This window comes from Callorhinus ursinus, unplaced genomic scaffold, assembly GCF_003265705.2.
Source record: "Callorhinus ursinus isolate GAN/ISIS: 27379988/994484 unplaced genomic scaffold, GSC_fseal_2.0 scaffold16, whole genome shotgun sequence".
Classification (NCBI taxonomy): Eukaryota; Metazoa; Chordata; class Mammalia; order Carnivora; family Otariidae; genus Callorhinus; species Callorhinus ursinus.
The window spans coordinates 28,172,946-28,200,411 of NW_027397078.1; the positions used below are offsets into that span (position 1 = coordinate 28,172,946).

General features: G+C 48.9%; 1 protein-coding gene across 11 annotated transcripts in view; it reads left to right on the top strand.

Annotated features, from left to right (window-relative positions):
- Positions 1-413: 413 nt before the first annotated feature.
- SH3KBP1 (SH3 domain containing kinase binding protein 1) overlaps positions 414-27,466 on the top strand; it is a 324,202-nt gene continuing 297,149 nt past the window's right edge. For 2 of the 11 annotated variants that reach the window (XM_073902011.1, XM_073902008.1), the window contains exon 1: positions 417-773. In XM_073902011.1, coding sequence (XP_073758112.1) covers positions 770-773 — 4 coding nt within the window. In that variant the 5' untranslated portion in view covers positions 417-769. Of the gene's footprint in view, positions 774-27,466 lie in introns of all 11 variants that reach the window. The other 9 variants (XM_073902009.1, XM_073902010.1, XM_073902004.1 and 6 more) reach the window with 9 other exon arrangements.

Here is a 27,466-nt window from a genome sequence, read left to right on the forward strand (position 1 = left end):
CCCTCACCTACCTATGGTCTCCCCACCGCCAGCCCGCCCTCCATCTCTCGTCGCACTCAGTGGGTCTGCCGCTTCCACCTCCTTTCCCACGTGCCCCTCCACTCGGACGCCCCCTCCCCCACGACCCCCGCTCCGGTCTCGAGGAGTCTCGCGGCATTTCCCGGGGCGTGAGCCGAGCCGCCGCGGGTGTGGGGCGGCCTCGCAGAGCTGGGTCCCTCCCCAGCAGGAGGTGAAGGGGGGCGCCCGAGCGCTGTAGCCGCAGGGACTCTCCGGGCGCCGGCCCCGCCCCTCTCCGGCCCCGCCCCTCGCTGGCCCCGCCCCCGCCTCGGCGGCCGCGCGTCCCCGGCAGGCTAAGCCGCAGGAGCATCGCGGCGGCGGCGGCGGCGGCGGCGGCGAGGGGGGAGAGCGGGCTGCGCGGCCGCGGCTGCCGGGCGCTGGGCTGGGCGGTGCTTCTTCTTCTTCTTTTTTTTTTTTTTCGCAATTTCCACTCGCGGGGAGCAGGAAACCCGGCTCAGCCGGGCGCAGCGGGCCGCGATGCAGCAGCAGCAGCAGCAGCAGGAATCACCACGGGGCAGCAGCGGCAGCAGCAGCGGAGGCAGCAGCGGGCGGCGCTGAGCGGCCGCGGCCGCCGCTACTGAGGAGAAAGCCGGCCCAGCCGCCGCCGCGTCCCGACCCCTGCGCCCCGATCCCGGCGCCCGGATCCCGGCGCCCGACGCCCGCCTCCGCCAACTTCCACGCTGCCTCGGCGGCCCGGCCTGGCTCGACGCCAATGGGTGAGTAGGGGACTGCCTGCGCCCCAGCGCCCGGGTGTCCACCTCAGTCTGCGGGCGGCGCGCCTGTCCCGGGACCGCGGAGTCGGGAGGACGCTCCGGGGACAGGGCCCTGGCGGGTGACATAGCGGTGGGCACCCTGCCTGCCTCGCGCACCCCCATTCACTCCCACTCGCGTCCCTGCTGAGCCCGCGCGGCCCCGACGGGAACCCCGTGGGGGCCTGGGCGGAGGATCGCGGGCCGGCCCGGGGCGGCTGAGGCTGAGGGATGCAGGGGGTGTGGTTGGCTCTTCGGGTGGGCGGGGAGAGTTTTGTCTTGGCCATTTTCTCGCCCCAGCGCGCCCTCCTCTGCGCTGAGGACGTGGGTATTGGGAGCTGGTGGGCTCCGGCCCAGCGCGGGGTTCGCGGTGTCTGTCTTCCTGGCCCCGCGGTGGGGGAAGCCAGAATCTCGGGGTCTCGGGGCGGCCAGGGGCCGGGTTGCCTTTGCTGGGGGCCGACGTGGGGGGGGGGCGGTGCGGGAAACGCCCCAGTACCCGGCCTGGCGTGCCATCCTCGGGTCCTGAGCGCCAGACGCGTCTCTCTTGGAGCCCCTCTTCCTCCGGCCCTGACCCCCTCTCTACCTGCCTGCCTTCTCTCAGTCGGACGAGCTCTCCGCTCCGTGATGCTCAAAGGCCACTTCCTACATCCTCTAAGTCTGAAGGCTGGGGGAACTGGAGCCGGTGATCCAGTCCTCGATTGACAAGTAGGAAACCAACCGTTCGGTCTCCTGGGTCCCATCTGGTATAGACTCTGGCATATTGGAGCCACCTTGCCCAGAGGATGTGGCACTTCATTGGGCAAAGGACTTGTGATTGCCTGGGCTAGTAATCGTGTGGCCCACCCAGTTAATGTTCTTGCTGGAAGCTAGTCTCTGTCTTTCATGCCTTTGGCAGATTATTTTTGGGTGTTTCTAGGCCAGGCAGAGGAAGGCTGTAGATCATAATAAATCATAATAAAATGAGACCTTTCTGTGTTCAGGTAATAGGATTTGAGTAGGTGAGTCCAACAATGATAGGCAAACAGTCATAGGATGCTCCTGAAGACGGATGCACTGGGAAAGAGGAGGTTTAACCCAATCAGCTGTTGACAGGCAGTTAAAATCCCATTTGTGGTCATTTGCCAAAATGGTTTTCCTTTTCTAAAGTGGTGGCAATTTGATGGCCTCTCGGCTTCAGTGTCACTTTTTTCTCAGTGCCCTTCTCTGGTCCCTGCACTATCTGCAGTCTAAATTAGTTTCTCTGTTACCCTTTCTCCTATTGCACCTTTAAAAAAATAGCGGTATTACATATTTATTTGAGTTTAACATTTATCTCCCCTACTGTAAGCTCTATAACCGTAAGGACAGAACTGTGTTGGTACCATTTTGCTCAGCACTGTTTTCTTTGGTGCCTGGTGTGGAGCAGGCCCTAAATAAATATTTATTGAATGAATGAATGAATGAATGAATGGGTATGAAACCCTCCTACCTGGTGGAAGACAAAACACTTTGCTCAACACTCTTGTTTTGCTTTGGCACCTAGTAAGATGATTTAGTTTATTAACAGAAATATATACTTTAAACATTAATGATCACTTTAGTAACAGGTTGGTTTTTCCTGAGGTAACCAAAAATGATATTTTGATCACCTTTTCTTTTTTTTTTTTTTTTTGTGGGTCCTGAGAGGGTTGCACAAAAAAAGAAGTTAGATACAAATGTCTTCTGTGGTCTTCTGTATCTCAGAGGGAAGAGGAGTCCAGTTTAAGAAGAAACAGACCTGTTTATTATTCAAGCCTGAACTGTTTTCATTATCCAGAGCCTCCTAAGAAAATTAGAGACTGCTTCTGCATTTTATAGTCCTTTCAAGCTTAATATTTTTTTACTGTAACCATTACAAGACAGAGAGGGTGCAGAAACTGATTTTCATTTATTTCAGGTATTAATACTTAGAGGCAATTGATTAAAATGAATGCTGTCATTTAATTCATTAAAATGTTTATAGTGGGACTTAAGATGTCTGTAGTAGTTTATGGCTAAAGATCACCTGCTATTTTCTTTTTCTTTTTTTTTAGAGAGGGAGGGGGAGGGGCAAAGGGAGTGGGGGAGAGAGAATCTTAAGCAGGTTTGATCCCACCATCTGAGATCATGACATGAGCCAAAATCAAGAGTCAGACACTTAACCGACTGAGCCACCCAGGCGCCCCAAAGAATTGTTTGTTTTTTTTAAAGATTTTATTTTTAAGTAATCTTTACACCCAAGGTGGGGCTTAAAGTCACATCCCTGAGATCAAGAGTCTCATGCCCCACCGACTGATCCAGCCAGGCACCCCCCACACCTGTTATTTTCTAAAGCATCTTCAGCAGTGTATTTGTGGTGACGTACAGGTATTTAACAACTGATTCTGTACGTCTTCTGATGGAGCCACCCAATAGTGCTGTTTCTGAAGCGGGTGTGTGTACACACACAGGCACAGCCCCCTTCCCCAATCCCCCAAGTCTCCTTGGTTTTCAAAAGATTTCTCCAGTGTATCAGTTTGATACACTTGCATTCTTACCTGGCCTGGTAATGATTTTTCTGTTGATGGCTAACGCAGTGAAATTATATAGTCTTTAATCTGAAAACTAACTGAAGAGCATTAAATCCCTAACTCTGAAATGAAGCCAGTTAGTTGCAAAATGGCCTCTTGCAAAAGCCCACTCAGAATGTGCCCTCAGAGCTTGCAGGCAGTTGCCTGCAGTGCCAGATAGAGGGAAAGCCTCTTGTCATTACAATCGCACAAATATTAACGATCCAAATTTGTGAATAGTGGAGGATTTGCAAGCCCAGCAAATGATTTAATTTGTTTAGAAAATTCCAGGGTAACAAGAAAGTTTGGACTGTTTTTAGCAATGTATTTTTTGGTGGGAGATTGCTTTATGCTAAACTAAAGCTAGAATGAATGTAATGTGTTGGTCTCCACAAACAGTCTAAAGTTAGAAATGGAAGGACTCTACCTTTATCACTCATGACCTTTACTTTGTCCCCTTGTACCCATCACAGCACAGGCAAAACCTCGCTTCCTCCCTGGTTGCACAGACCTTTGGTTCTTGTTGCATTCCTGACATTCTCTCATCAGTTCTTGTATTTGAAATTGTTTTAAAGTAGATTGCATACAGTGGTCAGTATTCCTCCATTCATCCAACTCTCCATGCAGTATTTATTGATCTCCTACTTTGTGCCAGGCATTGTGCACGGGCTTGCCAGCGTGGCTTTTGCAGCTGGTGGGAGAAGAAGGCCCGAATGCAGTACTCAAGACAAGAGGTGATTCGAAGCCCTGCTAGGTCTCACGAAAGGAGATTAGAGAGGGGCAATGTGATTTAAGCTACAGAGGGGTGAGGACAATGTCTTTGAGGAGATTGTGTTTGAACTGAAATCTGAAATCTGAAAATTGGTAGGAGTCATCACTGCCCTCCCACCTCCAGGACCACACCTGGCGTGGAACAGGCGGTTCTCCTCTCGTGACAGAGACGGACCACAGGGAGCCGTGTGGGACAGGACCATGCGGAGGACTGTGCCTGTGGCAGGGGCTTTAGGGGAGCGTTTAAGGAAGCTGGGTGTTGCTCTGGATTGGATGCTGGCCGGAAGCGAGGTAATTCCAAGATGGGGGGGGGGGCGGTCCTCGTCAGTCTTACCTAGAAGCAGGAAAGACCAGAGGCTGTGATTGGTAACGAAGCAGCAGTCCCTCCTATTAGCCGGGATGCGGGGATGTGTGGGGCCGTTTGTAATTTGGACAAGGTTCACTTGTTCTCCGTGTTCAGCCAGGATTACAGAGTGGTCTTGTTTTTGTCTTGTCCCATGCTGGCCACAGAGTGGCCTTGTCTGATGCTGGTGTCCTGGGGAATTGTTTGTTCACTGGAGGAGACTGCCTGGCCCGCTCCTGGATGGCAGGGGCTGCTTTTCTGAGCTAACTAAGTGATAAAGGGGGGGCAGCGACTAGGAGGTGGGGGAGGACAGTGGCTTTCTAGGTATATTTTGTGGCTCCTTCATTAATATGGGCCAGCTCTAGTCTGCCAGCTCTGCAACATGAAGCACAATAGACAACTGAAATGCCGGCGCGGGGCAAGAGAGACAGCGCAAGCTGCTGAGAACCAAGAAGTCAAGGTGGCTGTTCATGGGAAAGATGCGGGGCAGGAAAATACTTGAATCTCTTCAGTGTGAGAGGAGAGTCGAATACAGTGGTTCTCAGAGTGTGGTCCCTCAGCCAGCAGCATCAGCCTCCCTGGGATCTTGTTAGAGACACACATTCCCTGGCCTCAATTCTACCTACTGAATGAGGAAGGGGGAAGGCGTGGAGCCTAGCAATTTGTGTTTTAAGGAGCCCTCCAGGTGGTTCTGATGCACAAAGTCGAGTGTAGAACCCCCTTGCCTGGCGGGTGAGAAAGCTGAGGTTCAGAGTAGGTGGGTCCCTGAAGAGTACATGGGCACTCGGGTCAAATATAAGCTGTTGTTATAAGTGACACATGGCCTTAGAGAAGGAGAAGAATGTGCTCCTAGTTCAGGACAGACGTCTTATGGAGTCACTGGAATGGTACAGTGTTGATTCTTCCATGAATCTCATCCATGCCGGCCGTCCAGCACCTGGGCATTAGTGACACAAGCAGGCCCATCTCAGCATTACTTGGACTTGTACCAGAGTATCACGTAGGTCTTTGCCGTTGTCCTTCTTTTCCCTCCATCGTCTTTAGAAGGGACATTCACATACATTGTTAGCATGGTAGGTTTTTTGGTATTTGTTCTTGGTGTTTTGTACCTGGTACCTGCATTAGCTTCTGATTGCCGCTGTAATAAATTACCAAAAACTTGGCACCCTGAAATGCCATATGTTTATTATCTCTAAAGTGCTGGAGATCAGACGTCCAACACAGGTCTCCCTGGGCTAAGATCAAGATGTGGGCAGGGCTGCATTCCTTCTGGAGGCTCTAGGGGAGAATCCCTTTCCTTGCTTTTTCCAGTTTCCAGAGTCCTCTGCATTCCTTGGCTCATGGCCCACTTCCGTCTTCCAAGCCAGCAATGGCCGCTCAGGTCTCTTTCACCATAGCATGTCACTCTGCTACTGACCCTTCTGCTTCTCTCCCGTGCTTGCGGAGGGCAGGAAATGCATCTTTTTGGTCATCATGTCCCTGTGCTGGCACGTGGGAAGCCCCAAATTAAAATTGGTTGAGTTAATTGTTACCCCTAACCTTCGAGCTAACTTCACCCAGGTGTGTCTTCGACACTGTCAACAGAGCATGCGCCCCACTGAGCTCAGCGTTTCTTGTCCGCAGTGTCTGTACCCTGAGGGGGATCACCACCTTTCCCGTCACTTCCATAGCTGTTCTGCTGTTTGCCTTGCCTCTCCATTCCCTCTCCCCTTTCTCAGCTCTTTCCAGGGTGCAGTCAAGCCCCAAATGTTTCTGGAATCAACCCCATGTCACCACCCATCTGCGGATGCTTTAGAACCTGAGCACCTTAGCCAAGCCTTCGGGAAGCTCGGCAGCCACCCCGGCCTTGGTTTGTTCCGAGCTTGTTCAGGCCTCTGAGGCTTTTGCCCACATAGTTTCCTTCACGGGGAAGGGATTCCTCTCTCTTCTCTGCCTTCTGGTCTCTCTGTGTGAGTTTCCTCTTGCTGCGGTGCCAAAATACTACAAACCCAGTGGCTTGAAGCAGCATAAATGTGTGATCTTACACTTCTGGAGGTAAGAGGTCCAAAATGGGCCTTACTGGATTGACATTAAGGTGTCAGCAGGGCTGCGTTCCTTCTGGAGGCTGTAGGGGAGAATCCATTTCCTTGCCTTCTCTAGCTTCTGGCTAGAGATTCTAGCCCACATTCCTTGGCTTGTGGCCACATCACTCTAACCTCTCCTTCTGTCCTCACACCCGCTCTCTTACTCTGAACCTCCTGCCTTCCCTTTCTAAAGACCGTTGTGTTGTATTGGGCCTGCCTGGATAATTCAGGCTATCCTCCCCATCTCAAGCCCCTTAACTTAATCAACCTGCCAAGTCCTGTTTGCCACTGAAGGTAACATATTCACAGGTTCTGGGGATTCAGATGTGGACATCTTTGGGGGGGGCTGTTACACAGCCTGCCGCACCCCTTGTTCATCTTTTGAGTCCTGCTCCAAAGGTTGCTATAGAACACGTCATCTTGTATGAAGTCTGTTCATCTCTGACAGGGTGTCCCCAACACCATTGCCCTGGCTCATTGCCTGGCATACACTAAGTGCCATATGTCACTGAATGAATGAATGAATGAGTAACCCTTTCACCCAAGTATGGTTACTACTTGAAATTCTCAGAGGCTATTGGCTGCCAGGAGTGTGTGTGCAATTCTGTGAGGTCCCCTGGGCGCGGCGTGTTTGCTGACAGTTCACGGCGGCCTGCACTGCAGTGGGCGAGAAGGCTGACACCACATGTGACATGGCTTCGACAAAGAACTGCAGGGTCAAGATAGAAAATTTGCCCTGGCAGTGGTTCTCAACCGAGGGCGATTTTGCCCCACAGGGGGACATTTGGCAATGTCTGGAGACACTTGGTTGTCATAGCTGGTGGGGGGAGGACAGTCTATTGGCATCTGGGGGCCGGGGGCCGGGGGCCAGGGCCACTGCCACGTATCCTACAGTGTACAGGACAGCCCCCCAGCAGTCGTCCGCCCCCCAAAGTTGGGGAGGCCTGCCCTGAGTGTTACACAGATGGTTGAAGCACCATTTCCTTTCTTCATCAGCAGCTGCTCTGGACACAAGGTCTCCTCTGTAGCCACAGCCTTTGTTTTATGAATAAACCAAGGTCACTGCAAAGCAGGGCTCTTTATCATTCTTTCACCGTGTCGTTCTTTGAGTAGAAAGTGTCTTAACACAGCTCATGTGCCTTTTCTGTCAATACCTGGTCGCCAAGTTGTAAACTTATTTCTCCCGCGTTTGGCTCCCCTGATGTTCTGCCTTCCTAGTGGGATGTGCTTATGTGCCGAGTGGCAGATGGTGGGTCCTTCTGCCACTCACACATCGGTCCCTGCAACTGAAGCTCTGGAAAGGGCCTTGGCAGTCAGGGCAGCCCACAGCATCAGATGATGACACTGAGACTCTGATAGGCAAAGTGACGTGGTCACTTTCCTAGCTGCAGGAACCCACTTCCTTTAAATAGGAAAAAACTAGCCACGCATACAGGTAGGCGCTCAGTAAATGTCAGGCTCCTGCTTCCCCCAGTGAGGCTCTTTCTACAGGCTGTTTCCCTGGTAAATTAAAAAAAAACCAACCCAGGTTTATTGAGATGTAATTCACGTATCTTACCATTCACTCATCTCAAGTGTGCAGTTCAATGGTTTTTTGGTATATTACATTACTAATTTTTAAAATCGTGGTAAAATAGATATAACAAAATTTTCCGTTTTAACCATTGTTACGCCCACAGTTGAGAGGCATTAAGTACATTCACCGTGTTGTGCAGCCGGCGCCGCTGTCTGTTTCAAAAACTTTTTCATCACCCCTCCCTGGCAAGCATCTAACTTGAAGCATTAGAATCCATGTCCCGTGGGGCTTCCTGGCCACCCAAGCGTTTTGGAGAACACTTGGTGGAAGCCCAAGGATCCCAGTTAAGATTCTAAAGGAATACAGACAAAGGGAAAGTATGGCTTTGTTGTTTTTAAATGTTTTTGGTCAGTGTTTCCTTTGGGAGGCACTTCATCTTTGCTGGGGTCCCTCTAGCCCCCTCCCTTGGTTATAACCCTCTCCGCCTGGGGGAGAATTGTGAATTTCCTTCTCCATCCTGAAGCATTTGTGAATTAGTTGCTTGGGTAACTTCCTTGGCAATTACTGGGGTTCATTAGGATATTTCAGTCGTGGGAGAAAGCACTGTAATGCCAAACTGATCTCTCGAATCTGCGCATAGAGGGTTGACGCAGTTGTACCTTTCTTTGCCCGAATTCCTTTCGCTGGCAAGGGTACACTGGCATCCTGAGTGACTAGGAGCACTTGGTTTTCAACTTGATTGTTATTTTATGGGTGAATATCTTACAGGCAAGTCTGTAGTTTTCATTAGGGGACACTTCAACAAAGCAAAATGTAGCTCATGGACCTTACTGCAGTGATAAACTGTGCCTATACTTAGCCTCAGGAAGAAGAAAACACTAATAACAAAAAAATCCTCACTGATATGTGTCCTCACTGATCTGTATTCACTGGGCAAGAAAAGCTCGGTAAAGGCCTTAAGCTGATTTCCTTCCAGTGGCCAAGGAAGTTGCCCCCCCTCCCCCAGGAGGCTGGTCTGCCCCCAGGTGGAGGACAGAGTGGCAAGATGAAGTGCTATTCAATTCATACTGCTGTTTCTTCCTCAGTGTCTTGGATTAAATACTATAAATATTGAATTGGTCATTAGTCACTCGTTTTGCCTAACAAATTTAAGTCCTTAAGCACCCAAGTACAGCACATATAGGTAGTTTAAATGACCATCTCCTTAAATTTCAACTTCTTATCAGTCAGTATGCAAACACCAGCCCTTGTGTTTTTGCTGGATTTCTCTGGACTGTTCTAGACTTGGAAGACTTGGGGCCCTGTTCTAGGTCTGGTCCTCTGGGGCTGCACTAGTTTTATCCATCACACACCCACTCCCTGTGTGAAAAGTCTTTAATTAGCTTAGTGTCCTCCCTAATTATTCCAACTAGTTCTCATTTTTGTGCCTAGAGCTGGAAGGAGGTGCTTGGATGTTGTTTTGGATAAGAACTGGAAAAGGCCTTCCTGGCTTTGCTCTCCTCTCCTCTTAGCCAGCTTCTTCATGGATATTCATTTTCTTCACCAGACTGTTCTGGATACTACCCTCTGCTTGAACATTTTACATGCTAGCTTCTGGGTAAAATTCATTTGACATGAATGGCGTCATAAATGGGCATTGCCTTCCTTCCTCCTATTTTGGTCATTCAAAAACCAAAAACCAAAACCCCTCTTCACAATGAACAAAATGGGATAGCTTTTCATCACTTAACCAGTGATTTCTCACTGCCCTTTTGTTCTCCATAAAATATTAGATGGACAACAGAGGTGTCAACCCAAATACAGTCTGTCAATTAGCTCATTGCTGACACCTAAGCAGGTTGGCAGAGGAGTGTTGGGAAATTGATAGTGATGTTTTAGCTTAATTGCTACCTTTGAATGTCAGAAAAGAAATGAAAAGAAAGTAATTAGCTTTGGGGGGCCTGGGGAAAGAATAGGAGTAGGGGGCTCACCAGTTGAGGACAAATTTGCAAAGGGAAGCAGTTCACAGTGCTCATCTGTTTGTTGGGCCTTGAGACTACAGCTGCTTGCTGGGGAAATTTTAAAACCATTTTTAAAAGTTAGTTTCTGGAAGAGATCATACATCCACATGTTTCAAAATTCAAAAGGTGAAAAGTGCTTACAGTGACAGGTCTCCTTCCCAGTCCCAGTCCTCCAGTTCTCTGGTGGTTCCCTGCCCCCCCCCCCCCCCCCCCCCCCCCCCCCGTTTTCTTTCTCCCAAATTCTTCCAGGCAGACTTCATGCCCATAACAGCAGACAGTCATTTCCATTATTTCTCCCTCCTTTTTACATTATGATTAATTGCTGATGGAACTTCTTTTTTTAAAGATTTATTTATTTATTTATTTATTTAGAGAGTGTGTGGGGGAAGGGCAGAGAGGGAGGGAAACGGAGAGGAAGAGAATCTCCGGCAGACTCCATGCTGTGCTGAGCCCCGAGCCCGATGTGGGGCTCAGTCTCGGAACCCCAAGACCACGACCTGAGCCAAAACCAAGAGTCTGACCCTTAACTGACTGAGCCACCCAGGCGCCCGAATGAGCAGATAGAACTTCTCCGTAGCTGGTGGGTTCCTCCCCTGGGGAATGTGCATCAGAACGCTATGCCTGGGTCCTCCTCATCTGATTTTGATGGACCGACAGGCATATTTTGGAAGAGTTCTCTAGGAGATTCTGCTGTGTATCCCTGAGTCTCAACTGATCTGGGTTTCGTAACTGGTAGAAACTTTGTCCTGGATCTTAACTGATGGAGACCATGTTCCTTAACTGGGTTAGGACTGTCTCCTGCTTCATAGTGGGTGTGTGTGCACGTGCGCGCAGTAAGGACTTCAAGTGAGGAAGCTAAGCAGAGCCTGTTAATCTGAAAAGGGGGGCTTAGTACAGGACCACAGGGGCCTTGCATGCAACCCAAGGGCCCCAACAAACCCCAGAACCAGGGATAGGCCAGCTGCCCCCCATGCCATCTGGCCATCTCCCCTCCCTGCCCCGTCCCAGTTTTTCTCTTTGTGCAACTCCTTCATGGGGCGCATGCCACAGTTCCAGCCACTTGTTAGGAGGGATTTGATTCATCATCCCAGTCCCAAATTCCCATTAGCAAGACTGAGGCCCCTGGAGTCAACATCGCCCCCTGAAGATACACAGGTGGCTGCTGTGGGCCCACTTCTGCGAGGGGCAGGGCGCGCCCGGTTCTGGTTCCGTGTAAATGTTTAAGGAGGGTCTCCTCGGTGCCAGGTGTGTGCTAGGCACTGGGGCAGCCTGCCCCGGGAGCAGTGCCGGTGAGACGGGGGACCTGGGGTCACCCTTGGGGCAGGCACTATAAGTGAGGGTGCGTGGAAGCCCTAAGCCAGCATACCTGAGAGCGTCCTGTGCCCATTTTTCCTGGCTTTCTCTTGACAGAGGGGTGACTGGTGTGAGGTGGTGTTAGAGTCTTTGAGGATGTTCCGTCCATCTCTGGAGGCCCTTTCATAAGGCTCCCTTGAGGAAGGGCTCCTGGCCACGCCGGGCACAGTTGTGCTTCCGAGTGAGTAAAGGGGTTATTTTTATCCTTTGAGACCCCAGTCTTGTTAACTCACCGTAGTTTCCCCTTTTGCATTGGCAGCACGTAAAAACGTGTACATGTGACTTTGGGGGCATTTGGATGGGTCGATGATAGCACACTGTGGGGGTGGGGTACAGTTGTGACATTATCTGGCTCTTTTAGGGAACCTGTGGGTTTTTAAATGGAGGAAGAGATGAAGACATTGTGAAAAACAGCCCCTGCCTAGCGAGTGAACCGCCCAGTCGGAGAGGCGAAGGGAAAAGGGGGCAGGGGACTGCCACCCTAATGTCTGGCCTGCTGCTTCTCTCCAACCTCTCGCCTTGTCTGCTCTCCACTCTCTCTCCCCCACCCTTTCTTGGTCCCCTCACCCTATCTCTCACCCCTCGATCCCCCCACTCCCTCTCTCTCCTCCCCTCCTGGCTTTGTCCCTCACGCTTCCCCGGCTATGTGTCCCTCCTCCTCATTGCCCTCCAAGTCATCCCTTTTCCTACCTTCTCCCCACCTTCTCTCCCCCCACTTTTTCCTTTATCCTCACCTCTCTCCCTGCCCCCTCCTCCAGCACCCTCTCTCTTCTCCCCCCTCCCCCCCACTCTGTCCCTGCCCCCTCTCCCATCCTTCCCCCAGCACCCTCTGTCCCCTCCCCCCTTCTCCCTACCGCTACTCTTTCCCCAGTTTTCTCTTCCCTTGTACCCTGTCTTTCCCCTCGCTGTCCACCCATACCCCATCCACCCACCCTCTGCTGACCCTCCCTCCCTCCCTTTCTCTCCTCCCCTTCCCCAGGGCCTCTTCTTTTTGTCCCTTTCTCCTCTGCCTTTCTTTCTTTCTGTCTTTCCTTCATTCTGTCTCTCTCCCACCTCCTCAACTGCCCCACCCTCTCTCTTCCTCTCCTCTCCTCTCCTCTCCCTGTCTGTCCCCCTTCTCACCCACACTCACCCTCCTCCATACCCCCCTTTTCCACACCCCTCTTACTAACCCCTCTTCCGATTCCCTCTCTTTCCCCCGCCCCTCTACCTCCCATCTCCTCCCCCTTCTCCTCGTCTTCCTCTCCCTGCCCCTCAGCCAGCTCTCTGAGCTCTCTCTCTTTCTCTCTCCCTCTCCGCCCCCCAACACCCTTCCACTCCCGAAAATCCCCTTCTCACACGCCTCCCTCCCATTGCTTCCTTAGAGCCCTCTCCCGCCGGTATTGCCGGGCCTCCCCAGATTTTCCACCGGTCACCACGTCACCATCACCACCTCCTTTGCTCAGTAAAAGTACTGAGGCCCTGAGACTAGGTGAAACTGTCCTTTATTCCTTTATTCGGTGCAGTCTAAGGTCACAACGGCCACAGCAGGAGGTGTGGTCCCCCTGGGGGAGGAGAAACCTTGGCAAAGTGGTCCCTGTGTGGGGCCTGTGGGAGGAGCCTCTGCTGCTGCCCCGGGCTGGGGGTGTGGGGGTGCTGGGGCTGGGGCGAGCCAGCGGTGGGAGGGAGGGCACCGGCTCGCCGCCCGGGAGGGACTCACCTTACAGGACCTGCACAGGAGCTCTAGTGCATTCTAGGCTGTTTCTTCTTCTAGCTCCAAGATTCTCGAACCTTAAATTTTTTTGGTTATAAATATATAGTGACTGTATTGCAAGGTTTAGAAAATAGGAAGCAGGAGAATTTGGCAGCCCAGACTGTACCCCGATGCAAGCACTCTCATTTTCCTTTGGTCTTTTCAGTCTTTTTACTGCCTACTTGTGGGTGTGGGGCCTGGTGTCTTTTTACCTTCATAGTCATCTTCAAAGACAGCGTTTTTAGTTGCTGAATATCTCAGTTCATGAACCTCAATTTATGTAACTATTTCCCTATCATTTGAGCAGTGAGCGTGTTTCCATAATCTTGATATTATAAATGGGGATGTGATCGACATCATTTTCCTTTTTACCCTTTAAGGAATTCGGGTCGTAGGCAGGGTTTTATATTTTATATTACATTTTATATCCATTCTTTGTTTCCATAGCCCCCTAAATGACTAGAATGGCCAAGGGTGATGATGCTAATGAAGAGGACCCGAGGCCGCGGGGATTCATGGGGTACTTGCCGTCCCTGTGCTGATCTCAGGTTTAGTTCAAGAAACTGCTCATATGGCTTATCACCCTTTCTGTACTCTGTGCGCTTCACCTGTGTGTGCGTGTATGTGTGTGAGCGAGAGACGGTCGGGCAGGTACAGAGACGGGGTTGAGAGAGACAGAGACAGGGACAGAGACGGGAGGGGGGAAGAGAGACACCTCTGAAGGAGATTGCTAGCGAGGCTTTCGTAGTCCACAACACTGTACCCTCTTCACTGTGCCATTTTGGGTGATTAATCTTGGTTTAGCGCTCAGGTGTGAGGTTAGGGTATACACAGTGAAAGGTGAAACCCTTGGGGGTTTGGTTCCTTCTCTTTCTTTTCCCTTTCCCTTCCTCTTTTCACTTCATGCCCTGACTGGCACTGAAAGGAACTTTGTTTTCTAAAGTCATAGGGAAAAATGTGTCCTGGAGGCCCTGGGACCTCATTGTGACTTTATATTTCTCTGGGATGTGGGTCCAAGTCCCGTGCCGACAGAGAAAAGGTCATGGCTGTAATAACTCTCCTGTGGTTTCTGAGCTTAGCTTTGTGTCATCATCATACACTCCCCTCAAAATATAATGCTTTTAGCTTCAAAGGGCAATGGGTAGGGCTGGTCAGAATCTCAAGAACCAGGCCAGAAGAACCATCTCAAGGCCTTGCCTTCATGGCGCATCAGTTTCGTTAATGGATAGCATCGTGTGAAGTATTTATTCCTCAGCCAATAGCCTATGCCAAGTGTCAGCTCATGTACCTGGTAAAAAATTAGTTGAATATGTATGATGCCCTCTTAGGGGCAAGTTTCTATAAAAGTTCTAAACCTTGTGATAGTGTTAGAGAGCATTGGTAGCTCACCTCTGCCACATACTTTCTCCCTTTCTTACATTTTCAAATTGTGAATATAACCAGCTCGTACTGGTAGAACAAACAAGACATTCGACCCAGTACTGCCATATATTGGAATTCAGTTAAATTCTACAAGTGTTTATTGAGTGCCTGTTAAGTGTAAGATTTGATAACCAGAGGAACTCAGAGATATTTAGGGTTCCACTCAATGACACATTTTAGTTAACTTTCGTTTCCCTAACTGGGAGGGAGACTGTGATGTGATTATTTCAGGAACCACACAGTGAAATAAGCTGTCAAACCAAAGGGTGTTTGTTTGAAGAAATTGTGTTTATCCAGAAAGAAAGAAAGGTCTTAATTTGAGGAACACACGTCAAGTTAGAAGACAACTTTCTGAGATTCGATAATGTTTAGTCAGTCTCCGAAACTCCCTTCCCACTGGAGGTCTAGAGAGAAACCAGATAGAGCAGGGTTTCTCAAACGAGTAATGTGGAAGGTCCCCTCACAAGGAAAATGGTTTGCAAGAATCCCTCTTTTGCCTTAAACATTTGAAAGTGTTATTAGCTTTTATTTATTTTTTGTGGTCCAATATGCATAAGATAAAGTTTACCATTTTTACCATTTTAAGTGTATAGTTCAGTGGCATTAAGTGCATTCACATTGTTTTTTATTTTTTTATTCTTTCTTTATTTTATTTTCTTTAAAGATTTTATTTATTTGAGAGAGAGGGAGAGAGAACATGAGCAAGGGGAGGGGCAGAGGGAGAAGGGGCAGCCTGATGCGGGGCTCGATCCCAGGACCCCAGGATCATGACTGGAGCCAAAGGCAGACGCTTCACCGACTGAGCCACCCACGTGCCCCACATTCATATTTTTGTCCAACTATCACCACTGTCCTTCTCCAGAACTTTTTAATCTTCCCCACCTGAAACTCCATGCCCCTTAGGCATTAACTCCCCGTTTCCCCTGCCTCCAGCCCCTGGCGACCACTATTCTACTTTCTGTCTCCATGATTTGTGACCACTGCATGTACCTCATGTACATGGAATCATACCGTATTGGTCCTTTTGTGACTGACTTATTTCACTTGGTGTATGTCTTCAGGGTTCATCCGTGTTGTAGTGCATGCCAGATTTTCCTTCCTTTTTAAAAAAGATTTATTTATTTATTTATTTATTTGAGAGAGAGAGAAAGAAAAAGAGAGGGAGAGAGAGAATCTCAAGCAGACTCCCTGCTGAGCGTGGACCCTGTTAACGGACTGAACCCCCCAGGCATCCCCAGACTTTCTTGATTGCCTTAAACTTTTTAATAATACTACTACTTTAAAATCCAGGCACTTAACTAGATAAGAGCTCCTTTTGCTTTTAGCTCATTTGTAAGTATAAACCTGACATAGATTTGCAAATTAAGGATAAATTAACCCAATAAAGCTCAAATCAACACTGATAGGAGCCATGATGGTGTGTTCCAGAGACGGAGTCTTAGCTGGCCATGTGACAGAGCGCACATTGCTTGACGTGGCACAATCTTTTGAGTTCACTTGTTTCTCCCATCTCTTTTTTCTCTTCAAACCACGGTGAGAACTCATCCTTCATACAGGCCATTTCACTTGAAGCAATGCCTTCAAAACAGTTCTGAAAGCTGATATGATATTTGATACACACAGACTATATAGGCTGTGTGGATGGTGTCAAATGTCATTATAAAATATACACTCACGACCCCATCCCCTGATGTGTGCTCTGGCTCAGTCCCCTCTCCCTGCCTTCTCAGGAGGAGACGACCATCATGGGTCTTTTTTTTTTTTTTTTTAAGATTTTATTTATTTGACGGAGAGAGACACACACAGTGAGAGAGGGAACACAAGCAGGGGGAGTGGGAGAGGGAGAAGCAGGCTTCCCGCGGAGCAGGGAGCCCGATGTGGGGCTCGATCCCAGGACCCCAGGATCATGACCTGAGCCGAAGGCAGACGCTTAATGACTGAGCCACCCAGGCGCCCCCATCATGGGTCTTTTTTTAAAATTTTATTTTATTATGTTATGTAATCACAATACATTACATCATTAGGTTTTTTTTTTTTTTTTTATTTGACACAGAGAGACACAGTGAGAGAGGGAACACAAGCAGGGGGAGCGGGAGAGGGAGAAGCAGGCTTCCCCCTGAGCAGGGAGCCCGATGCGGGGCTCGATCCCAGGACCCTGGGATCATGACCTGAGCCGAAGGCAGATGCTCAATGACTGAGCCACGCAGGCGCCCCTACATCATTAGTTTTTGATGTAGTGTTCCATGATTCATTGTTTGTGTATTTAAAAATCATCATTCCCTTCTTTAACAGTTTTATCATTTCCACATATATCTCCTAAAAACATATTGTCTGGTTTTGCTTGGTTTTAATTTTTTAAACCTGACACCATACTGCACAGAGACTTGTGTTTTGCTTGTTGTCTCTCGTTTTGTAGTTTGTTTATTTTTCCTGTCTGGTGTGCCATTGTGTATTTATCCTTTCTCTTGCTGGTGGACTTTTGCATTGCTTCCAGTTTTTTGCTACCGTGAAGGGACTTCCTATCACCGTTTTAGTAGATGTCTCTAGGTGCCATGTGTAAAATATGGTTTTTTAAAGGTGTATAGCAAGGAGTGATTTTGCTGGCTTTCAAGTTGCTGGATTTCCAAAGTGGTTGTACCAGCATATTCTCCCAGGGAATGGGGGAACAATCAAACCAATGAATAAAGAAGAGAGCGTATTTATTGAAGGAGAGAGTATGTGAGCTTGAGAAGAGAATGCCAAATTGGTTTTCAAAGTGTATAATCTCAGAGCGTAAACATTTCTGCTGCTCCTGTGCCCACCAACATTTGGTACCCCAGATATATTAGGGGATAGGCTAAATGGCCGTCACAGAGACCCCGAAGATGGCATCGCTGTCTGTTTTCGGCTCTGCTCTGCAGGGTCATGGGGTCAGGTGCCTCCTCGCCCGTTGCCCCCTCCACCATTGCTAGGGCCTTGCCTTTGTCGGCGTGGTAGGGTGGTAGAAGGGCCTTGTGGGTACTGGTCTGCCTTCTAGCCCACGTGGGGAGAGGGAGGTGGGGGTTGAGCAGCTCCTCTCTTTAGAGCATGTGACTTGGAAGCTGCTCATGTCATTCCCTCACACAGCGCATTGGTACAGATTTAGCTAAAGTCTCAGCCCCAGCTGCAGGTGGGTCTGGGGGATGTAGTTTGCCCTGGGCAGCCAGGTGCCCCACACAACCTGGGGCTGGGAGTATTAGTTTCCTATTCCTGCTGTAACAGATTACCACAAACTCAATGGCTTAAAACAATACAGAGTTATTGTCTTGCAGTTTGGGAGGCCAGAAGTCCAGAATGGGTTGGCAGGGCTGCGTTCCTTCTGGAGGCTCCAGGGAAGGACCTGTCCTTTGCCTTTTGCAGCTTCTAGAGGCGGCCGTACTCCTTGGCTAACAGTCCCTTCTTCACGTCACTCCTACCCCTGCCTCTGTTTTCACATCTTCTCTGGCTCATCTGCTTCCCTCTTCTCTGTTTTCAGGCCCTTGAGATGACGCTGGGCCCACCCAGATAATCCAGAATATTCTCCCCATCTCAAGAGCCTCGAGTTAATCACACCTGCAAAGCTCGTTCTGCCTGGTTATAACCTATGCACAGGTCCTGGGAATTAGCATATGGACATATTTGGGGATGCCATTATTCTGTCTACCCTGGAAGGAGGGAAGGGTTCTATTTATAAAAGGAGGAAGGGGACACTGGGAGGTAATCATCAGTCTCTATTGCATCACCTGACTGCATTTTTGCCAGTCTCATGACTGGGTGTATTTTGAGAGTATTAAATTTGTCAGAGCTGGTGAACTTGTTGAAGATGGGACTTTGTTTTCTCTTACTTTGTGATTTCCAGGGTTCACATGTCTAAATAATCACAAAAGCAAACCGTATTTTTGAGGTCTACTTTTTCTCTCTTATGAGTGACAATGTCCTCCGTCTGTCTTCTGTTTGCTGCATTCCTTTTGTGAAGGCCACTTCCAACTGCTGGCCCACTTGTAGTTTCCTCAGGGGGGCCCACGGGGCAGCTGGTGTCACTATGATTAAATACGTGGTATGTAGGAGGAGGCTTGGCATAGAGTAGGGCCTCAAGTGAGTTACTAACAAACAACCAAAAAGGCCACACTAGTACATTGTGCCAGAGCCCTCTCACGTGTGAAGACCCCCCTCATACATTCTGTGCACATGATGGGTGCACTGATCATAGGCCCCTATCCTTATAGCTTTGGGCCCCCCAGCTTTTGTGTTCATCTGTTTTCTGTGCGTGTGTGTGCGTGTGTGCGCGCGTGTGTGTGTGTGTGTGTGTGTGTGTGTGAAAGAGAGAGAGGGGGTGGAGACAGACAGACACACAGTTTTTTTTTTTTTTGGCATGTACTGTGGACTGAATGTGTCCCCACAAAGTTAGGACCCTAATCCCCAATGAGATGGTATTTGGAGGTTGGACTTTTTGGAGGTAATTAGGTCATGAGGGTGGAACCCTCATGATGGGGTTAGTGGCCTTATCAGAAGAGATAGCAGAGAGCTTTCTCGCTCTCTTTCTCTCTCCCTCTCTTCCTGCCCCCTCTCTCCCTCTTCCTCTCCCCCCACCTTTCTCTCTACCACTCCCGCAACCCCTGTATGAGGCTACCATGAAGAGGGTTCTCAGCGGAACTGTGATCTTGGGCTTCCAGCCTCCAGAACTGTGACGAATAAACATTTGGTGAAGTCACCCGGTCTCTGGTATTCTTGTTACAGCAGCACACACTGACTAAGACGGCACGGGAGAGGGGGGTGAAAGGGAGAACTCTGGTGGTATCTGTCAGTCCCTGACTCTGTCTCTTTGGTGGAAGACTGCAAATACTTACCTCAATGTTGATAGATATACAGAAGTTTTAGAAAATAACTCAGAATCATCTGAAGTTACACATTTTTTCTTCTGCCAGAATGTAGAAATAACATAAAAGCAAATGCCTCCAAAGAATTCGGAACATCTTAAAATGGTGCTGAACTGAGTTGTGTGGACTGAGCGTGAGTGCTGGGAACACTGGGCCTATGGGTAGTAAGGTTGTGGAAAGGGTCTTTGCTGTGGATGGTGTTTTGGAAATCCAGTGTAGGAAATAATCTTAAGGTTGTTAGGAACTGTGAGAGCCACATCAGGATCTCATAGTGGCCCACAGTGTTTTATAAATCTCAAATTGCTGATGTCTGGGAATCCAGTTGATGTTTCCATAACATTTGAGATCCCTGGCTGCTCTTCAACACCAAGTCTTCTGGTATCCTTGGGCTGGCATTCCTGCTCGGCTGCAGTCGTAGGAGCTCTGTCCAGATGGGTGAGCATGTGAATTCAGTTTGCTGTGCTCCCCACCACTCTCTGTTGCCTCCCAGACATGAGCTGTGATTGGCAATCAGTTGCTAGAGATAATCAGGCTTATACTGTTGTTCCTGGACTGTCTTGACTTTTCGGGTGCCCTGCCTACCCCACTAGACCATTGAGTTGGCTTTCAAACATCCCACCTCAACAGTTTGAATTGTCTCCTGAAATTACAACCAGACTGTGCTCTCTTTGGTTGGGGCTGAATCATTCTTTCAGAGAGTGTTGCTGAAAATTTGCAGGTCACAAGGATTATGTGAACCTCCAGGTGGACCTGCTATTTAATTATTGACTCCGGGTCACTCTCCTTTGAATGTTCCTGTCACAACCAGCGGGATTGGTATGTTGTTTTTCATCTGCTAACCTTGGTCCCACCATGTGTCTGCCTGGCCCACGAGTGAGAAATGCCAATAGTTTCCAATATCCCAGGCTCTTCCCGCTCACCTGAGCTGTGATTTGAGCACCAGAACACCACCAGTGTCCGATGCACTTTCTTTAGACCGGTGTCATCATTGACCTTGGTGCTGACATGTGTGTGCTGGCTCTATGCTGGAGGTACCTTGGGAGCTGCTGTTTTAAAATAGATTGTCCTGTCAGGAGCATCCAGGTGTTGGACCTTCAGTGGTAAGAAAAGATATTTAAAGGCATAACATGATGGGAGAGTTCTGAATCAACCCGAGGAGGCTGGGGTCAGGGGAGCGGAGCAGCAGCGGGGAGGAGTGGGGTCTCATCTGATTTCTGTGCTAGCTCGGGTCCTCCCCATCTCCCCCCAACTTGGAGAGCTTCTTTGATGAGTCTTTGCTTCCTTCTGATAATGGGGGGCTAAGTCAGTCGTGTGTCAAGTTTATGTGTGCACTAATTTTTAGATATAAGGTAGGGAAACCTTGTTGTGGTGATGACTTAGGAGTCCGTGATACTCATTAGTCTTTTTCTCTGGCTCCAACAGCACTATCCTGGGCGCCTTCCCATTGCTTCCCTGCTCTCCCTGAGCTCTGCTAAGTCTTTGCCTTGTCCCTTCCTCCATACTGTCCTAGGCCCTGTCCTGGGAAATCCTGGCTCACAGCCTGGAGCTGATAAGTTCTTGCATAGGAGGTGGAAGAGAATAGCATGTTTGGCTAAAATAATTCCTGCGGGTGCCTGGGTGGCTCAGTTGGTTAAGCGACTGCCTTCGGCTCAGGTCATGATCCTGGAGTCCCGGGATCGAGTCCCACATCGGGCTCCCTGCTCAGCGGGGAGTCTGCTTCTCCCCCTGACCCTCTTCCCTCTTGTGCTCTCTATCTCTCATTCTCTCTCTCTCAAATAAATAAATAAATAAAATCTTTAAAAAATAAATGAATAAAAAAATAAAATAAAATAATTCCTGCATGCTACTGTCATAATTTCACTTTCCTGGCTTGATAGTTATGAATGAGAAGAAACCACCAATTGAGGATGATTTACTGGTTTTTGAGGGGGGATCATGAGATGTCTTATTTATCTTTGCTTCACTTGGTTTGCTGGAAAATGCATGGAAACCCGATTTGTTGTAGCCAGACACCATTCCCTCTTCCTTTTCCTCCCTCCCCACCCCTAACTCGGATGCGGATACGTCCGGGTGCACGGGAGAAGGGTCACTGCTTGAGGAGAGGGCACTGGGCACATGCTGGCTCAGGAAGCCCCACCAGGTACTGCAAGGACCCCACGAATCATGCTCCGTGGACTGTCGATCCTTTGGCGCTGAGGCAAAGACCATGGTCGTCTCCTCCTCACTGGTCTCCCCATATCTGGCACAGTGTCTGAGCCAGAATGAGCAGCAAAAGAAAAATATTTGTTGAATGAGTGAAAACAGCATATGATGTATGACTCTAAAGCCAGAGTCTCGTTTCCCCAAACTGGGCCGGAAGTCAGTATTCAATGGTATTGCTTATTCACGGCTCCTGCACACACCGCGAATGGGCAGGAGCAGCTGAGGAGGTCCACGCTGCTCACAGTCTTCCCTGCTGTTGGCCCTTTCGCGGCGTAACGTGTGTTCCCGTGTTTGGATGTATTTCTGTCTTGAAAGAACCGAAGAGACAAGTCAAAAGTCTCCGTGGCATGGTCTGTAGGAGAAATGTGGCGGCGCGACGGTAGTTGTGTGGGGACTGCTTCTGCTCTACAACACGGACGTCTTCCGTGGCCCTTGCTGAGCCTTTACCAGGCATCTCGTCAGCGCCGAACTCGTCGAGGAAAGAGCAATGATGGGCTCAGACAAGGGCGCCCCATGTTGTGAGGGCAGCTAGCGGGCCGTCTTGTTTTACTGTCCCTTCCAAAGTTTCCTTTGCCGTGAGTCCGCCACAGAAGAAATCCGCTTTATCTTTCTTAGCGGTGGCCGGCGTGTGGGCTTGCCACACTTCCTCCCGGGACGTCCTGAAGCGCATGCCTGTGCTCTGGGCTGTGCAGAGGAGATCGAGATAAGGGAGTCAGGGTGCTCATTTCGGCAGGCTTCTCATCCTGCATTTTAGGGAAGTGTCGCTGGCCCCCCCACCCCGAGTGCCCTGCAACGCGACCTTTTTCTTCTCTTTTCCTCTTGCTGTCTTTTCTCTTTAGCCCGAGCTAGTCCCTGGTGTTCTGCCTCAGGATTTTTTTCTTCGTCCCCAGAGAGTCATTGCTTAGGAAATGCCCTCTTGTCAAAGACACGGAGTCTCCAATATCATAAATTGGTAGCAGAAACTCCTCTGTCATTTGGCTTAATATTTTAACTGTTGCTAATGGCTGAGAGCTGGCAGCATGATGGCAGGTCCCTTTGGAAGCCAGGTGGGCCAGTCGGACTGTTGGCTGTCTACTTTTGTCAATGTGGAAATGCTCACTTGGGGACTAGCCCATTTGTCACAGCCACTCCGATCTTTTAATGCTTTTATGCTTTGGAGAATTATAGGAGCCAGATGCTGCTTCACCAGGTAAGCGAGACTTGCTAAAAATAGAGCTTAAATGGCCCACTGTTCTGGCATTGGAAATCATGGCTTTTTTTTATTTTTAGGCCAGCCTTTATTAGCCCTAACCACTGTCAAGCCCAGGTAATAGGAATCGCTGAGCATGACCTTTGTCAGTTAGACACTGTTAGGGTTGGAACCCTGACTCCCAGCTCGTTGGAAAGAGAATCCAAATCTCTTGAAATATGGAGTGCTGAGTGCCATGTGGCTCTTCTTCACCCCCACCCTCTGTTCAGGAGGATTCTGTGTCTGTGCACATTTACCGTGCTCCCCGCCCCCCACACAGAAAGTATGTTGAAAAAGAGTGAGTTCTGGCTCTCTTTGAGTTTCTGGCACTGGCGAAATAAATAACCAGAACAGACTGGCATCTACTAGCTTCGAGGCCTTTGAAGAACAACACTGAGACTCAGACCCATGTACTGTGGGGTTGGGGTGCCCCAAAATGGAAATTGGCCTCACCATACTTAGTTGCAGAGTGATGCATTAAATGGTAGGTAAGAATAGGCTTAACTTCCATTGCTCATTTCATAAGTAATAATCTCATTTTACTATCCCCATTCTTGCCCACCTTCAGTTACAGAAATAACTCTGAGTGGGTTTTCTTTTTAAAGATCTGTGTCAAGCAAATACCTCATAAAAATGGCACAGGCAAAGTGTTCTATTTAGAATAGCCCTGTGACACAAAACCACGTGTCGTGCGTTTTCTGTCCCCAGGCACTGGTTTCTTTGGAGGTAAGGCCTACGGGAATGGACGCCAGTGGCAACCAGTGGCATGGAGCCAGGCCTTCAGGGGAGGCAAGTGTTGTGGACTTTGGAAGATAGTTTTACTCGGGACTCACTCATTTATTAGGCCCGAAACAAGCTACTCCGGTATTTGATAGTCAGGTGTACTGGTTTCCTTTTGCTGCCATGACAAATGACCACAGAGTTAGTGGCTTAAAACAACATGAATTTATTGTCTTGCTGTTCTTTAGATCAGAGGTCTGATGTGAGTCTCACTGGGCTAAACTCGTGTTGACAGGGCTGTGTTCCTTTCTGGAAACTCTAGGGAAAATGATATTCCCTTGTCTTTTCCAGCATCTAGAGACTGTTCACATCCCTTGGCTCACGGCCCCTTTCCTCCATCTTCAAAGCCTGCAGCAGGGGGTCCTCTCCTCATGTCACATCACATCACTCTGACCTTCTCTTTGCCCCCAACTTAGACTTGGAAGAACCCTTAGGATTACATCAGGTCCACCAGGATAATTCAGGGTAATCTCCCGATTTTAAGGTCAGCTGATTAGCCAGCTTAATTCCATCTGCAACTTTAGTGTCCCTCTGCCAGGTAGTCACAGCTCCAGGGATTGGGAGGTATCTGTTCTGCCTGCCACGCCAGGGATGCTGTTTTCTTTTTTTAAAATTCCAGTAAAATTAACATACAGTGTTATATTAGCTTCAGGTGGGGATGTTGTTCTTCTCGATCTCCATGTCAGGTAGGGCCAAAGGGGCAGTCGATTTGGTGGCAGCCTGTGTGGAAGACAGCTTCCATCTCTGCAGAGTTTGAGGAAGTTGCAAAGGAGGTTTCGCTCACCTCAGCGGGCCATAAAGTTTGCCAGATGGCCTTGGTGCACTGTAGACTGTCCTGGGTTTTTGATGATCCTAGCGGAGACTCTCACTGAGGGCCACCCTCTCCCAGGCTGCTGGGGTCTTGGGTCGCATTGAAGCAGAGCCAGGAGTTGGGATGGCTGGAAACAGCTGGGCTGTGACCAGCAAGAGGGGAATGAGGAAGCAGGGGGATGAGGACAGGAAATGACAGATGAGTCTGCCCCTTGGGAGGAAGAAAATAGAAGATGGGCTTGATTACATCTGGCCCTAAAGAAAATAAAAGCATGGGCTTTCTTGTGTGCTTTGTGATTGATTCCACTGTTGAGTCAACTTGAAGACCTTGGGCTAAATAAATTAGTTTGGTCAGGTTTTGGACTTTTAGTATGCTCCAGCCCCCGTAAGCCCGAGGAGCTCAGTATGGACACTTGGTGTCCCAGGGGAGGTTTGTCACCGCCCAAACGGCCCTCTCTGGAGACAGCAGCAGCCCAGGTGGAGACCTCGTCCCTGGAGGGCTCCACTCCGGGAGGTGGGGGGGGGGTTGTCGGCCTGAGCTGGCACGTGCTCTCTGGGCCATAAACGTGTTCTCAGGAATCCCAAGACATTGTCTGTTGTGAACTGACCTAAACTGGTTTGTCCTTTGAAGAATTGTCACATTCTTTTGGAAAACAGCTGATGGGAGCCTGTGCGTCCTTTCCCACAGTCCCACGACCAGGAGGTATGTTGCTGGGAAAGCAAGTCTCCGACCAATTTTGGCCACTCACTCAACGCTTGTTAGCAAGTAGGCTTGGAGGGAGCCCTGCCTGTCCCTCATGCTCTGCAGAGTTCAAGCTCTCTGGCCAAGTGGAAGACAGTCAATGCAGATGTTATGGTGTTCCAGTGGCAGGATTCGGTTAGCCCCCAGGGAGGGGACAGGGCCCTTCTTTAATGGATGACCAAGGATCCTGATAGAGTCCAGGGCCCCTTTTCTGAAAGCTATGGATGCTGGTATTCCTAGATTCTTCTGTGTGGTTCTTGCTAGGGCCGAGCTGCCAGCATGATATTTTCACCCAATCCAGAGAGCAGAGAGCCATTGCTCATTTCCATTATGCCGATTGACTAACTCTGCTGCAGATGGACTGTCATTGGTCTTTCAAAGGCTGACCCAGTATCCCTGGAGCATTCGTTTCTGATTTGGGTACTTCACATGTGAACTGACCACCTTCAGGGTAAGGATTAACGAATGTACATTGGCATATATTACACTATTTTTTAAGGGTGGGTTGATTTTTAAAAAATTTTTGAACTTTTAATTTTTTCTTTAGACTTAAAGAAAAGATGCAAAAAATAGTGTAGTTTCCATATATCCCTCACCAGCTTCCCCTAATGTTCACATCTTACATAATCACAGTACTGTTATCAGAACCAGGAAATCAACATTGGTGTAATACTATGTACTAAAGATCATGTTTAATTTCTTAAGTTTTCCCACTAATGTCCTTTTTTTTTTTTAAACATTTTATTTATTTGACACAGAGAGACACAGCGAGAGAGGGAACACAAGCAGGGGGAGTGGGAGAGGGAGAAGCAGGCTTCCCTCGGAGCAGGGAGCCCGACGCGGGGCTCGATCCCAGGACCCTGGGATCATGACCTGAGCCGAAGGCAGATGCTTAACAACTGAGCCCCAGGTGCCCCAACTAATGTCCTTTTTTTGTTCTTAGGATCCTATCCAGGATCCTACATTGTATTTAGTTGTCATTTCTTCTCAGTACTCTGCATTCTGTGACATTTGCTTAATCTTTCCTTGACCTTCATGACCTTGACACTTTTGAAGAGTATTGATCAGTATTTTGTTGAACGTCCCTCAGACTAGGTTTTCTCATGATTGGACTGAGGTTATGCATTTTTTTAATGGTGGCAAAAAAAAAAATAAACATCAAATTTACCATTTTAGCCACTTCAAGTATATAGTTCGGTGGCAAATCAGGTACATTCATGATGTTGAGCAACATCACCACTACGTATTTCCAGAACGTTTTCATCATCCCAAACGGAAACTCTGTACCCATTGAGCAGGTACTCTCCACTGTCCCCTCCTCCAGCCCCCAGTAGCCTCTATTCTACTTTCTGTGCCTATGATTTTGCCTATTTTAGGTATCCCATATAAGCGGAATCATATAATATTTGTTTTTTTGTGACTGGCTTCTTAACATACTGTCCTCAAGGTTCATCTGTGATGTAGTATGTGCCAGAACTTTATTCCCTTTTAAGGCTGAATAATATTCCATTGTATGGATATACTACATTTTGCTTATCCATTCCTCAGTTGATGGACACTTGGGTTGTTTCCACCTTTTGGCTATTGTGAATGGTGCTGCTATGAACATAGGTGTATAAGTAATTGGTTCACATTTTCAAAAGCGATGTGGAGAAACTGAAGGAGATACAGTCTGGAACCGGAAGGACAAAAGAAGGACAAAGTACTATTCTGTTTCTCCCATCCCTGACTAAGGCTTTCACAGAAGAGAGAGAGACCGGGGTGACCGCGGTGGGCCAGGGTAGTGAGATGGCAGGAGATTCAAAGATGGGTGCCAGGAAGTTGAGGGGCCCGGAGGAGAGAGGGAGCCCAAGCTGTCATACTGGCCCAAAGGTGCTGCCACTAGGGGAAGACCTAGAAGGTGCAAAGCAGGACCACTGGACAGAGTCAAAGGCCAAGGGGTAAAACGGGCAGGGGATGGGTCAGGGCTGCGATCCAGCAAGGATGGTTTATTCCTCACCACCTGGAGCTCCAGGAGGGAATAGGTACTGGCCAGGCTGGAAATTAAGTCCACTTACTATTTCCTCCTGCCCCTTTTCAAATTTTTGTGATCATATATCCCAGTGAGAAATATATTATACTTTGCAGTCTGATGTGCATACCCATCCTTAGTTATGATTGAAATACTCATTTCACAAGAAAACATTTAACTTTGCTATATGAGATATGCTCTGATATTTTTTATTCCCTTCCTTCCTTCCTTCCTTCCTTCCTTCCTTCCTTCCTTCCTTCCTTCCTT